Source organism: Numenius arquata, chromosome 16, assembly GCF_964106895.1.
Source record: "Numenius arquata chromosome 16, bNumArq3.hap1.1, whole genome shotgun sequence".
NCBI lineage: Eukaryota > Metazoa > Chordata > Aves > Charadriiformes > Scolopacidae > Numenius > Numenius arquata.
Genome location: NC_133591.1, coordinates 14,902,957 through 14,918,114, shown reverse-complemented (window position 1 = coordinate 14,918,114; position 15,158 = coordinate 14,902,957). Strand labels below are relative to the sequence as shown.

The following is a 15,158-nucleotide window of genomic DNA, read 5'->3' as shown; positions in this document are numbered from 1 at the left end:
CAATTCACACTGACATCACTCAGCTTGAGACTGAAATCCCGTAATCCTCCACCAAAGCAAACACCTCAACACTGATCGCGTCCTCCTCTTCACGCTCAGCCCCTCAATCTGCCCGCGGGGTATTACCCCCGTGACTAGAAGTTTTTAATTAAGAAGTTGCTAATAAGAGAAGAAAACCAGTAATAGAACAAAGAGAGCTGGAACACGGAGCCAGCATCCAAGGGCCCTCCACGGCAGCATTTCTCATACCTGCTTTATCGGTGAATAAATAATATTTGGGTTAGAAAAATCTCCGCCGTCGCTGCAGTCCTTTGGTGTCAAAGGCCTCGCGGGGGTCAAACACAGAAAGGTGGTGTGTAGAAATGAGGAGAATGGGAAAATGAGAGAAAAACAGGCGGCTCTGACCGAAACGGTGCCGGCAGCGGAGCCCGTCGCCAGCTCTGCGCCTGGGGAGGGCGGAAGGCGATGAACACAGCACGGAACGGAAATCACCACATTTCCCCGCCGCTGGAATTGTTTGCGGAGCTGCTGATAAACCACCGGGAGCCTCCCTGCCCACCGAGCGCTCGGCCCCGAAGCCCCGGGCTCTGGCCAGCGGCGGGGTCCGGGCTCTCCCAGCGCCTCTCCCGAGGAATTTTACACGCTTTTCAACACTCAAAATTACTTTTTCCTTATATACGAGCTACAATTTGCCTGAAAATAAGCCCCGTGAACTGCCCTGCGAAAGGCACCGATACAGAAAACACAAGGGACTGTAAAAGTGTCACCGTGTAGGAAAATGACAAATTTATTAAGATCTAAATATTCACTCTGAGGCTACAGCAGAATAAATGCTGTTACAAACAAATAAGCACGAGGGTCTAACACTTTGCGCTGCTGCAAACAGCTCTCTGCTCTCAAAGGTTCGCCTGTTTTAAAACATTTAAACGGTCTTTGAAGTCATCAGTCAAGAATCAGGTGCCATTTTAATACAAATTCCACCAAAATAAAATAAAATAAAATAAATGTACAATCAACTGCATCACCTGTTGCCACTGCAAGGTAAAAATCATTTCATAACGTGACGACGGGAAATCGGTTTAAAAAACAGAGTTGTTAAATAGTAAGATAAAACTTTAGCAGCATTTTAAAAAAATTTGAAAGTCCGAAGAATATGGTAACCTCAAATCCTGAAATGCAACGATCCGAGCTCCGATGCGGGGAAAACGGGGAGGGAATTGGTTATTCCCCTGCCCAGAACCGGCCCGTGGGTACGGCGTGGGACAGGACAGATGGATGCGGCGCTTTCTCCTCCTGCCTCCTCGCTCTAATGCTGGTGGACTCCTCCTTTAACCAAAAACCGGGCTGAATTGGGAAAAAAGCAGCTTCCTGCTGTGGGGGCTGGGTCTGGGCAACGTCCCCAGCCCTGCCCTGCCCGTGATGGCACCGAGCCCCCTGGAAACCGCTGCCGTCCCTCGGAGGAAACCACCCCCCGGAGCAGCGGCAGCTCCGGCAGCGCCGTCTGTGCCCTCACCCTCCTCGTTCCTCCCAAAACACCCGAAATCGCTGCTTTCGCTTCTTAATCAAGAATGGTAACTCCATGGAGCCCAGGAGCTGGCTCCGAGTGACGCCCACGATGGCATCCAGCTCTGGGTAACACCGGATCCCCATCCCGCGCCCGAGGAAAGGCCGGACGCTGCCCTCACTCAGCACCGCCTGAGCTTCTCCCACCACAGCACGTTCTTCTGACTGACTCCGGGCAGGGCGTTCTCGGCGCCGAGCACCCCGGGCTCCATCAGAGGGACAATCGTAGAACGGCCATAGAATCCCTGCACACGCCGCCTGCTCAACGAGCTCTGAAGCTGCTCGACTTTCCTGCGCGGGGCTCTCCTTGCCCTTTGTGGCTTCACAACAGCTCCAAACCTCTGCTGGCACGGGCTCCGTTCCACACCGACAGCCCTTCCTGGGCCGTGGAGCGGTTCTCGACACCTCCTCACCCTTCACCACCACAAAGCCTTTGGCTCCCCACCACCACACCTCACCCGCACAATTAATTAAGCTGTGACCAACTACCTGCCACGGAACGGCTCCTGTGCCACCTCCCCCGGCCAGGAGAGGCCGGGCTGGCCCCTGTCCCGCCCGAGGGACCTCCTGTTCTCAGGTTGTCCCGGCCCTCAGCCACTATTTGCGAGGCTCCCGAGAAGCCGCACCAACCGCCTGTGCGTCAGGAGATGGTTTCACAGACGAGAGCAGCGCTGCCCTCCCCGCGCGAGAGCCCTAACAGAGGAGAAGAGGACAGGAGGCTCGTTAGGAAGAACTCATCAGCGGGAAATGAGCTGCTGCCCGCGGCCGGCTGTGTGCTCCCCAGCAGAGCCGCCCCTGACGCGAAGCCCTTCTGCAAAACAACGGTTTCATGCTTTGTGGGAGTTAAAAAACTTCTCCCCCCGAGGACAGAGAGGAGCCCGGTGGGTTCCACTCGATGGAGAACACCCAAAGCCCGCAGGGCCGGGAGCACGTCCCGCCCGCAGGGCGATGGGTCGGTGAGAAAGCTCTTTGGAGTAACTCAGGGATGAAAGGAGCTCCACAAAACCCAATCCTGGTGCATCACGGAAAACCTGCTGTTCCTTTGCACCTTCTTAATAGTGCAAACCATTAGAGACGCTTTTCTTTTTTACTCTTGAAGCTGTAAATACCGCCCCCCTCCCCGCCCCCCCCCGCAGCTGCCATCACGGCTCTGCCCAGAGTCTGCAGTTTCATTTGATTCAATAAATACCACGAGATCATAAAGTGATTGTGCACAACGCCTTGTGAGCAGAACTGGCCTCTCCCAAAGTAACTCCCAGTTGCTCAAGGAGCTCTTCGGTCCGTCCCCCCCCGAATTCAGGGCAAATCCTCTCTCTCAACTTCAAATATGTAAGAAAAGAAGTAGCGGCGGGAGCGGGAGCGGGTGCGAGGGGAGCGGCTGAAACCAGCAAGTGGCCCGAGGAAATGAGAACAATCGGCCCCTGGTGCAGGAGGAGACTTTGGCCGGACACACAGCAGTTGGGTTTTCCACCTTCTGGGGGCGAGATGAAAAGAGATTAAAACCTGCGGGAGTTGGGTTTGTCCCCGAAGAGCCCCGGCTCCACCACCGGCTCGGAGGGGAGGCAGAAGGTGCGCGGGTGGGAACCGGGCTCTCGCCTCCCGCCGCCGGCTGCAGGGACGGGGGACGTCGAGGTCCCTTCACCAAATGTCACCAAAAGCCGGGAGAGCTCCCTGGGCCGCTCCTACGCTTGGGCCAACGTCGTGGGATCAAGGCTCTGAGGTGCCACCGTCGGCCAAAGGGAAAAAGAACAAGGGGGTTGCGGGGAGGGCGAGGCTCTGGCAGAGCTCCCCAGCCCCAGGACACGGTGTCACACGTGGGTGGTGTCTTTTTCCCCTCCCAGGGACTCTCCTGCCAGGAAAACCAAGCTTCCTAATTTTAATTCTAAGTTTAGGAGCAACGGTTTGTTGTTCCTCGCAAAGACACGCGGTGGAAAAGCAAAGCAAAGCAAAGCAAAGCAAAGCAAGAGGAGGCCCCGCTGCGGCCTCCCTCTCCAGGGGCCCTGGTGTTTCTGCCGAACCTCAAATCCATCCCCTAGGAAGGACAGGGAAGAAAAATAAAAAAAATTAGAAAGTGTGTTAGCAAATGCTCCCATGCGAAAGTCTAAACTTTATTCACTTTTATTTATATATTTAACAATTCTAAAGTATTTACTTCTCGCTTTGACAAAAAATGAAAAATATAGGAGCACTTTACTCTCTTTAGGAGAGGAGGGTTATATGTACAGCTACGGAGAGATACTGCTTCCTCCTTTACATACAAAGAAAAATAATATTAATAAAAAAAGTGCTTCATCGATCAAAAAAAGACTAAGAGCTGCAAGCGTTTATTCACACTGTACATCACAGACCCCGAAAACCCGTATCAGAACCTCTTGGCACCTGTCACCAGGAACTGCAGAATCTCAGACTCCTTTTTGACTCTCTGGCTGCACCACAAGCCCTTCACACAGTGTTAGTGGCCACAGCTCCCCCCCCCCAAGCTGGCCCGGCCCCCCGCGGGACAGCCAGCGCCTGCCCCAGCCCCACGGGGAACGGCGATGCCCACGGCTGCCCCGGACATCGGCCGCGCTGCTTTAGGAACAAACATTCTACATCCGACTCCACCGCAGAACCCATCGGTCGCTTTGCTCCTCCCTCCTGATGGTCCGAAAAGCCTTTCCAAGCCCGTACCCGGGGAGGTGCCGAGAAACCCCGTTACCGGAGCCCGTCCCGTAAGGACACACCGGCCGCTCCGCCAAACCCCCCCCCCTGCACATTCCGTTTCATCTTGGGAATCTTCAGCTTGCGCCGCCGCAGCCTCAACGCTCCTTTTGCAAAGGGCGTGGGAAGTTCAAAGCCAAAAATAAAACACCCTGCTGCTTCCTTCCCCCATCAGACCTCCCAGACGTTCCAAGATGGGTTTCTCTGTGCGATACTCGCGTTGGATCACACCATTGTGACGTTCCAGGGAAGGGAAGGCCTCCCTTCCCAAGGTTTCTTAGATTGTTGAGCTTCTGTATTTAAAACTCTCAGATACTCCAGCAGGATTGGTTTGTTCTTGAGAGTATCACCAGAGAAGCGGGAACTTTGTCGGGGCGATACCCTGGGAAGCAGGATCCGCGTCTCCTCCTGGCCCAGCCGCGCTGAGCGGGCTCCAGGGAAAGGGAAAGGGAACGGGAACCCACCACTCGTTAAAAAACAGATATTCAAGAGATTCACACTTTAATGAGGTGACCTTAAAAGCGACTCAGATCGGGACAGGAGGGAGAAGGGGAATCCATGATGTATTGTAGGGCTTTCTAAAATCCTCAGGCAGGTTGTTCCCCTCTGGAGTATACTGGGCACAGACTGGAGGAGGAGGGGAGATCCCAGCGCCGGTGCCCTGCAGAGGGGCCGAGCCCGGGGAAACCCCCGGGGGATCAGAGCCGCTGGTTGGGACATTCTCATTAAAGTGCGAGTCTCGGCAGCAGGAGGACGGGCTGCGTGTGCCAGCCCTGACCCTGCTCCAAACGCGGCTCCGCATCCAGCAAACCCTCCCACAGCCGGGGCGAGGACACGAGTGGAAGGTCGTCTGCTTTCCCACTGGGATTTAAATAACGAATTGTGTTTACAGGACTCCAGAGAGAGGCGCCCGGGTCACACCCCCCCTGCCCGGGCAGACCCTTCAATCCCCTTCTCGCAAACAAGCGCCCGCTTCCCGTTCCCAGCCTCGTCCACCGGGAGCCACCGCGGCGGGGCCGACGGTGACAGGAAGGACACCTGGATTGTGTGTGCAAGGACAGAGCCCCCCAGCGCGGAAATCCCTGCCCGATCCCCCTTCCCGCAGCGAGGACAACTAAAGCCCACTCTAAGAACAGAGAGGGAGAGTGCTCTCCTGGGAAAGAGATTCCCGTTTCTTCTATAGCAGCAACAGGTTCCCAAACAGCAGTTTCTCGTTGGGAAGTGAGAGGAGTGATTGAAAGCATTAGCACTGACGCTACAGGCGTTCCCGCTCCGCACCCCGGCTGGGCTGACGCCCCTCGTCTCCTTTCCTCCCCAGAATCGTCCGTCTGACACAGCTCAGCAGCGGGAGAGTGAAACACGGAGGGAAACCTGGTTCTGGCGCCAGCTCCCTTCCCGCTTCCACAATCTTCCAGCAAACAAACGAACATATATATATATTATTATATATATACACACACACGCACGCGCGTAGACACATACACACAGATAGGACCGGAAGGGAAGGGGGAAGAGCTGGAAAAGGAGGATCCCACAATCCAGCGGTACGTCCCGGAGCTCTGTCCCGCCGAGCAGCGTTCCAGGCCCCAACCTCCAAAGTGCAGGGCTCCCGCGTCCTCCCGGCCTCGGCCCACCCAGAATCCGCCTTCTCTGATGGGGAAGAGTCGGCACCGGCTGCTCCCCGGCCGCTCGCAGGCTGGGACTTCAATTCGACGTGGCAGTGATGGGTTTGTCCAGTTCGAGATCAAGGCTGGAGCCGCTGGGGTGCAAGCTGCGGTAGCAGGATTTGCAGACTCTGCTGGGTTCGAAGAGCTGCTGACTGGGAACGGGCACCTTCTGGTTACAGCAACTGGAGCAGAACACGTTTCCACAATTCCTTGCGTCGGGAAGAGAGGAGAAATGGAAAAGAAAGAAATTAGAAGCGGTTGGACAAAGCCGCCCGAGTTCTAACATTATTCGGTGCGTGGTGATGGGGTGAGCCCCGGGGAATGCAGTCGTCGCTCCCCGAGCACCAGGACGGGGGCACAGACCCCGACGCCCGCGCCCCGTGTCTCTGGCTGCGGCGGCCGGAGCGGAGCTCTGGGTGAGGGACAGCAGGGAGGAGCACAGAGCGAACCGCGGCACACAGTTACGGCTCCTCACACCTCCCTGCGGCACAACGCTCTCATCTCACACGGGAGAGGACTTCCCCCGCCCTCACACAGGGCTCTCTCCATCTCCGGCCGAGGAGCTCGGGCTCCTCGCTGTCACCGCCACCCCCAGGACACAGGAGGGGCCGAGGGAGAGCAGACGAGGGGCCCTGCTCCGCAGTGATGCACAGAGACATTTCCTCCTCTTCCTCCCAAGTGCGCTGCTGGGAAGGGTGAGCGCGGGACAGATGGGGAAAAAAATATTCAACCCGGTTTCTGCCGATGCAATCCTCCCGCTGCCCCAGCACCGCGGGCCCTTCCGCAGCATTCCCGGCAATCCCAGGCTTCTGCGTAAAATCAGGGAGTCCCCAGGGATCATGCAAAGCCAGGAGAGGGAGAGCCGGGTAAATTCATGCTGAGGAACGCAGTGAGGCTGCGGCGGGGTGAGCGTCTCACACGCATTCCGGTCAGACGGCAGCTGGCGGAGGACACGCTGGCGCATGCACCTCACAGGGAGCGGGGATAAAATTTAAAATTTAAACCTTGCAAAATAATTCCCTTCTCCTCTCGCAGCCCCTCCCTCCCCCCAAAAAACCTGCTGCTGCTCAAGCCCGGTGAGCACCGCGTGGTCCCGGCCTCCGAACCGCCCCCGTTCCTTAAGGAGCTCAGAACAGCACCCGGGGACCTGCATCTGCAGCGCTCCCTCCTCCTTAACTCCCTGGCATCGGGATCCTGTGCCATTATTGCTCTCTGCTAGAAAAGATTCGCCGCTGCCATGGGCCGACAGAGGATCCTGCCTCCGCTCAGCAGCTTCGATTCATCCCTCCTCGCCAGGGGACAAGATTTCCAGATGCCAGGCACTGACGGGGAAAGAGTCAGCGGAGAAATCCCATTTCTTGCTTCAACGGGCTCATTTTCCCAGCTCCGCACGGCAGCTCCGGCTCTCAAAGGGGTAACCCTGGCACCAGGAGCCCGACAACCGCTCGCCTTCCTCCGGCGGCTTCTCGAGTCTGCTTAAGGGCTCTGTTAGAAATTCCCGTCAGGAAAAGCCACAGGAGTGTTTCTGCAGAAACACCCGGCAGAAAAGCGGCTCTGAGAGCCCACATCTCCGCTGCTCCAAGAGCCCTCACCCAGCGGGATCTCGCTGCCGACGGGCGAGGACAGAAAAGCAGCCGAGGGATTAAAACAAGTATCTGTTTGTTGTAGCTCATCAGCTTCCTGACATACGCTGGGGGTCGTGGTTGTTTTATCCTTCTGCGATAGATAACTGTGTTTGGAAAAACCCCCAACAACTTTCTATCCTGGTGGTCCCTCTGCTTCGCTTGGGAGATCGGAGAGAGACGTTAAAAAACGTGCTGGAAAAGCCACCTCCCTCCTTTGAGGAAGGGCGACTGTTAAAGTCACGCCGCTGGTACCTCAAATCGTGGATATTTCTCCATTTCTGGGTGACACTAACCCTCCCCCAGCTCGGCGTCACCTCTCGCTGCCACAGGATTTTCAGCCCCTGGGAAACCGGTGGCAGTTTCGGCGACCAGGCTGCAGAGCGATACGAGAACCGTTTGATACCGTGCGGATCTCTCCCCAAAAACAAAGCAAAAAGGGAAAATAAAAAATAAACCACATACGGCTACACTCGAAGGACGGGCTTTTCTCGGTTAGAAGTGGAGCATTCTCTGTTACCCACACACACGACGTCACTGCGGTGAGCGTTAGTGTCACCCACGCCCCAGTTGAAGCTACCAAAAGCCAATCCTAAAGGCCTTTCTGCGGAGAGAGGCCGGTTTGTGGGGATGAAACCCCCAGGAGCTGGCGTTGCCCCCCCAACACCGTGTCGTGGTGACTTCCAGGCAAGTGAGGAACGGGGAAAGGGGGGGGGAGGGCAGAGCCCAGGTTAGTCAGAAAAGACAGACGGACAACAGAGAGCGGCTGCTGTAGATGCTCACCAGATCTGACCAACGCGTTCAACGTCCCTGCAAGGAGGGGAGAGAGAGCTCAGAGGGGACGGGGAAAAGAGCCAGATGGTGGCAATGAAGGAACTGCCTGGTTTTATCCCCCTCAAGGCCTCACAGCGCATGGATTTGAACTCATTTTCCCCGTCGGGCGGGCTGCGGAGCGGACCGCCACTGACCGCTGGGGTTTGGAAACGGGAATACGTGGTTTTCTTGCTGGTCGCCATTTCCTTACTGGTCTCTACCACAAACCAGCAGAGCGTAGGTGGTGGGCAGCCTGGGCAGCCCAGGCCAGGCAGGTGAAAGCTGAAGGAATAAAGACACTACAGGGAAATTTGCAACCGAACAGGAAACCCTGAGTCAATTTTGGTGTTGGGGTGTCCTGGGGGCATCCATGTGCCAGGGGATCCCCAGAGCCCAGCCCGGGGACTGGGAAACGGAGGTGCCGAATGCCGTATGGGTGCCCTCCACAGCAGGTACCACAGGGAGAAGGGAAACCCCGTTTTAACTCTTATCAACCCCTTCCGATGCGCACAGGCGTGTGCTTAGTAATTACACTCTTCCTCTGAAGCCTTAGGACAAATTTGCACAAAAACACTGGACACGGGGAAAAAAAAAAATAAATCAAAGCCTTTCAAGTCCTGTTCCTTCTGCCCTGGGTCTGTTTTATCTTTACAGGACGACTAAAGGGAGCAAAACGCAAAACGGGACACAAACCAAGGAAGATGTTTATAATTCTCTACCACTTCAAAAAGCGATGAAGCATCCCAATGTGGTAACCGCCATTTGGTGAAATGACGGTTCTTGTAATGGCTTTCTCACGTCCAGAAATGAGGAACGGGGATTTATTGGAAATGGAACTCGGAAATCTGAGCTTCTCTGACTTCTACTCAGAGTACGAGCTCATCAAAAGGCCTCCGCCACCTGCTCCTCATTAAGCCCCCGCTGCCTGCATTAGCTGTTGCAGCCTCTGCTGGCAACACGTTTGGCAAAGAATAATCCAGAAAACTTCTATCTGACATAGGTGTCCTCTGCAGGTTCTCTTACACCAGCAGTGGAAAAGGGGAGAGCGGTTAGAGAAGGGAAGGAGCGGCTTTACAACCAGTAACGGGTAGGAGACGGTATTCGTAGAGTTGCAGGATCGAATTATTGAATGCAGAGATGACAAACCAGTATTTTTTATTATTTACACCCTCTTAAAAAGCTGAACAGCTGCCTCCAAATCCAGCTTGAGGAAAAAAGAAGGCGGGATGTGTTTAGGCTGGGGTGGAGCAGAGACCAAATTGGGCTTTTTAAATATAGACTCTGCAGGAACCGGAACCCAACGGGAGAAACGGCTCCGTCCTGCCAAAGCGCTGGGCTCCTTCGGGAGTGTGCACGGTCCTGCCCTAAAACTCTGCCACCCGTCCCTCGGCGAGGAACTACGTGTCAAAGAAAGCCCTTTCCTGGTGGAACGGGAGAAGGGACAACTCTGTGTCCCCCTCCCTGCTGCCCTCTGCCGAAGCCCCGCTCACCTGCAGTGGTGCTTCCGACTGGCCAGCCAGAACGTACTGTCACAGCCGTAGCAGTGCGCCGCGAGGTGGTCCGGGAGCCACCGCGTCACCTGGGGGACAGAAAAGACATGTATCAAGGAGAGGACAATTCATCAGAAACAAACCCATCTCGTTTGAGCTCACAAATTCAGCGTTTGTTCTGTTTTAAAAGCACGAACTCAGCGTTTGCATCTAAGACAGCCAGCAGAAACCTTCCCTTTGAGAACAGATACGCTGAATTCCCCTCGGACAGAAATTAAGTCAAAAAGACCAATTCCTTGTTTTTTTTCCTGTGCTTTAGAAGTATCCAGGCCAAGAATATTCACCGAGCACATATGCACCTAGGGCTGCTTTAGCTACCATCCCTTCCCCAGCTTCTCAAAGACAGCAGAGGGCTCATAGGCACAGGTACTGAGATTTAAAGTACGAGAGACGAGCGAAACGCAAGGAAGAGAGTTCCCCAAGAAGTGGCAGGTGACCAAAGGCCGTAGGATAATTTGAATTAGGAATATCCCATCCTACCGGCAAAGAATGAGCGATTTACGGGGCGTTAGTCTGTACCTCTGTGTCCTGTTTATCCACCTGCTCCCAGCTGGCTTCAGAGAAAATCTCTGTGCTGCAGCGAGACAAGCAGTTCTGATCCAGATTGCTTTCCGAGTCGGGGATAGAAGTCTGTTGGCAAACAAACACAGCTGAACAGAACCCTCCCGCATCCCTACTTCCGTACAAATCAAAACCCAGACGCTCCGGGGGCATCTCCCACTAAGGGCGAACGTCACAGCCTACGAACGTCCCCTCCCGACAGGGCACAGGCGCAGCGAAACGCCACGCGCTGAAAGGGGCTGCACAGCGGAGAACTGCGGGAAAAAAATACCACCGTGGTTTCCAAACCACGGAAAACAAAACCCCAAGGGGTCAGATTTTGACCCTCCAGACGATGGATTTTAAAATGGATTTGTAAAATGGATTTTAAATGTGTTCTCTCGTGCGTTAAGCACAGAGTTCCAGCGACGCTGCGGGTCATTAACCAAAAAAGCTCCGATTTCGTGGTGGCGTTTCCTTTCCGAGGCTGTTTCACTTTCAAAATTAATACTAGTCTGCAAAAGCTCTGGAAAACACAAGCCAAATCACACCTGGGAAACTCAGAATTTGCGCCGTATATATTCCATATAAATCTTTTTTGGGGGGGAATAATGCTCCCTTAACGTAGTCTAGCCAGGTAAAGTTGTATTTTAACTGACTTAAAACTCAGCCAGCCCTTAAAATACATTAAAAATAGCAAGAAATCTTGAGTTAATGCCTTTCTGTGCCTGAGGAACGGGCGCCCCTGGAGCTCCAGAAGAAAACCTCTCCCTCCCAGGCTGGGGCACACCCAGAGGGCAGAGATCAGCCCCTTAAAAATGATGAATTTTCTCGAGGGCTCTGACACCCGGCCCCGCGCTGCGGTTTGTGAAGGTCCTTAAAAAAAGTGGGAGGATAATAAAATTAAGCCAAATCACCAACTTCGTCCAAGGAATCCGAGCTTTTGTCAGTGACAGGAGCCCCACCGATTGGAAAGGGATGCCCGAAGCAGCACCCAGTGCCGTTCTCTCCGATGCGAACAGCCAAGAAGGCTCCGAGAATTTCTCCCAACAAACGTACCTGGGACTATCCAGCACCTCTGCCACTTCCGAACACCAGCACGTTACATAAACCAAAGTTGGAAACCTCTTAGAATTTATTTATTTTTTCAGATACAAGCTCTGTCTCAGGGATCTTACGTCTCCTCGCCTTCCCCTTCACGCCCTCTCTCCCCTCCCCTGCCTGTTCCCCGGGGAACCTCTCCCCTCTTCCTTTAGTTTATTTAATTACTAATCCTGGGCCTTTGAAAACCCCAGTTTTGCAGCCACCCGCAGAGCTGCTCCGTGCACGAAGGGCTCTGCAGAACAGGAATCCTGCTTGTTTTCTGAACCAGCTGGAATTCAAGCAACGTAAAGCCAGTGACTCTATTTTTTTTGACTTTTTATTATTATTTCTTTGTCAAAAGAGGAGGAGAAATTCAGTAAAAAACAGGCAGGGGAGAAGCAACTTAAAAAACCACCTGAGACACACCAGCAAACTTGCTAGATACTGAGATCTCGAATTTGGGATTATACTTATTTCATATTTGATTTTAAAATGTCTTTTGCACCCACAGCTACGTGGATGGTTTCATTGCTGCGCAATTCCCACACCGCATCCGAATCACGCCCCAAACTGAAGTCTCTACTTGGACGACTTTAAACACTTCCCGGTAAAAGCGCAGTCAGTTTCAAAGCTGCCTTAAAATTTTTCATTTGTTGAGAAAAAGCCTCATTGACATAAGGCTGTCACAAAAGCTCTTAATTTATTCCCGCTAACGAGCCGGGAGCAGCCTGGCCATCGGGAAAGGGGCTGGATCGATGCATCGCTCTTACCCCAAGTGTGCAAAGCACCGAGAGATCGGTCCCGTGCTCCCGTCCCAATAAACGGCACAACCACGTCCTTAGAAACTAATTATCTTTAACCGTATATGAAAACAAGAGTAAAACGAATTTATTTTTTTTAATAAGGCCAATGAAGGGGTTGAAGTCTGTCCAGGTATGTGTGAGTAACGCTCTGAAACGCCCACCTTGAAGTAAACCTTTGCTACGTTTATGCTCAAAGTGAAATACAGCGAAAATGTGAGTCACCATTAATTGCCGTTTGCCGTACGCTCGGTCATTTGCCCTTTTCAGAACGACCTGGAGAGTTGTGTAAGAGCCTGCACGGCCAAAACAATCACGACCTGAGCTGGGAGCACGGTGAGATCCAGCAGGTGATCACTAGCCCACTGTCTCCAGCAGTGGCCCGGTTACCGTGTCACTTACCACTTCGTCTCCGTAGTCGCCGTTGAGCCGTAGGGAGCTGTTGAGGAACTGGCTCTCCAACCGGCTCTTCAGCTCCTGCACTTGCTTCTTCAAGGTCTCCACTTCTTGCTGGTGGCCGGTTTCTATCTGGCGCAGGCGCTGCTGGATAACGTCGGTGTAGACGGGCATCCCGTCGTCGTCCAGGTGGCTTCTGGTGGGTTGGTCTGGGCTACCGGCTGCCTGCTGCTTACCAAGGTGACTGAACATCCATTTCTGGTGCAAGTTCCTCAAGTGAAACTGCGCAGAACTACAGCTGGCGGTGGAGACCTGCCGGCTCAGAGAGGCTTTGACCCGGCCGTCCTCTCCATTCACACAGTGTCCGTTCGTCGCGTGGTATTTCTGGGGGATGCTAAACCCCACAGGCTTCTCCGTCAGCTTGTTCTCGGGCTCCAGCTCCCCGTTACACACAATCTCATCCTTACATTCAGCTAAAGGCAAGGCACAAGGGGAAGGCATCGGGATGTGTGTGTTGCTGCTACCAGAAGTCCTATGTACTTTTGTTCCCAGTTTTTGAAGTTCTAGCACGCTCTCCCCCTCCGGCCTATTGTCAACAGTTCGAGAAAGCCCGTCAGCGCTGTTGTCCATCGGGTGAGGTCTGTGGCAAGGACTCTTAGGAAGGAGCTCTTGCTTCGCTTCGTTCTCTGTTAAGGTTTCGGTAGAACTTTCAATGTTGGATGTTCTTGCCTCGTAGGGGGCCGTAAGAGGGAAGGGAAGGCCGGCCGGCACTGCGTGGGATGGGCTCTCTGCTTCGCCTTCGGGTTTGCCAACACCTTCCTCCTCCGTCTGCTTCTGAGCGTCTCTGGTCACACAGCCCTCCAAAGGAGCCGCCTGCAGTCCTTTCCCCTGAGGTAGCTTCTGGAGAGCGTTGCTGAGATCAGCGTGCTCGTCCTGCTGGCCTTTAAGCTCAGAAGCACCTTGTGAAACTGGATGTGGGTTGGACGCTGGATTGTTCGTTGCGATACCTTCATCCGCCTCAGCCTTCTCACAGAGATGCAGATTTTCAGTTCTCTTCTCCTTGTCCAGGGCAACCTCTTCCCCTTTACCTGCTGTCTCCAGGTTACCCCTCAGGTGCTCCTCCAAACCAACGTCATCCTTAGTGGCCTCTTGCAGAATGTTCTCCATCTGTCCCTCCGCCACACCGGCGGCCACGGAGAGCTCTGCCCCCAGCGGCGCCCTGCCCGGTTTGCCCAGGCCGTCCCCGTCGAAGGGCTCCTCCCCGGGGTTGCCCAGGCTGCTCAGCTCCAGCGACCGCCGGTGCTCCTGCCACTTCTCGTTGAGGCTGGGGTCGCTGCTGCGGCGATTGGCGGTAGGCACGCTGCTATCGCAGGCTGTCGTCAGATTGTCAAACGATCTTGTCTTTGGTAACCTAGAAATAAGCAGAATCCACAGTCAGGGGAGTATTCTTTTTCCTAAGTGCTTAGCTACGATGGTTTAAAAACATCCCCCCCCGGCAATTAGGACAGAAACAATCTGCTCACTAATGGACTCGTGTGAAGTATTATCTAGGAGCACATTTGGCCCATCTGTAGCGCAGAGCTGCTTCTCTGCTCTCCTTGTTGGCCATCAGGAAAATACATTCAATCAGACTTCAAACGCTCCCAGAATAACCCCTTCACCACAAGCACAAGCGCTTACGGTCTGCTCACGCCTCCTCACCGACACGTGCTCAGAATCCTCGTACGAAAAAGCGAAGAAACACTTACGCAACACAGAAAAGGAACTCAAATTCAAGATAAGCAAATGAAAGCTTATATCCCACAAGGATATAAGGAATCCTACACGGCCATGTAATACCCGCAGCTTCATTCTATTGGCTAATCTCGTCTCTGTTACGCTGTCACCTCTGAAACTAAATGGCTTCCAAAAGGGAAAGAACAACAGGCTGCTTTTGGGCAGGTCAAACAGTCCCACAAATAACCCGGTGCAAAACCCCTCCCTCCCCACCGCAAGTATTCTCCTCGTTATATCCCACAATATTCCCTGTTGATCTTACTTTACAGGACGGGATTTCTGGGCTGGAGGCTCACCTGCCCAGAGGCTGGTCTTCAGGGCTGGAGCCTGGCACGGGGTACGGGGCGCAGGTGTCGTCTGCGGGGGTGGAGGGGGAAGAGCAGGGCAGGTACACGGCGCTCCACAGCATTAAATTCCGCACGTGGCACACGGGGTACAGCACCTGGGACGGGGAGAACAAGCTGGGGTCAGAAACAGAATGCAAAAAGCTGTTCAAATCCGCAATCCTGGTAGTTTATTATTCAGGGCTGCAGCTGGGAGGCTTTGCTAGATCTCCGAAGGCTAGAGAGCGGCTCCGGCGTTTTTAATCAGCTACACTGGGATATATAATTATCTCTGCTTTCAGAGACAGAGGCTGAGGCATAACAA

At 54.1% G+C, this 15,158-nt stretch overlaps 1 protein-coding gene across 1 annotated transcript in view; it reads right to left on the bottom strand.

Moving 5' to 3' along the window:
* Positions 1 to 9,504: 9,504 nt before the first annotated feature.
* Positions 9,505 to 15,158, bottom strand: part of MTMR3 (myotubularin related protein 3) — a 50,507-nt gene continuing 44,853 nt past the window's right edge. Inside the window, exons 15-18 of the mRNA XM_074159366.1 lie at positions 14,807 to 14,952; positions 12,741 to 14,145; positions 10,435 to 10,545; positions 9,505 to 9,944 (exon numbers count right to left, since the gene is read on the bottom strand). Of these exons, the coding sequence (XP_074015467.1) occupies positions 9,852 to 9,944; positions 10,435 to 10,545; positions 12,741 to 14,145; positions 14,807 to 14,952 (1,755 nt within the window). The 3' untranslated portion in view covers positions 9,505 to 9,851. The remainder of the gene's footprint in view (positions 9,945 to 10,434; positions 10,546 to 12,740; positions 14,146 to 14,806; positions 14,953 to 15,158) is intronic.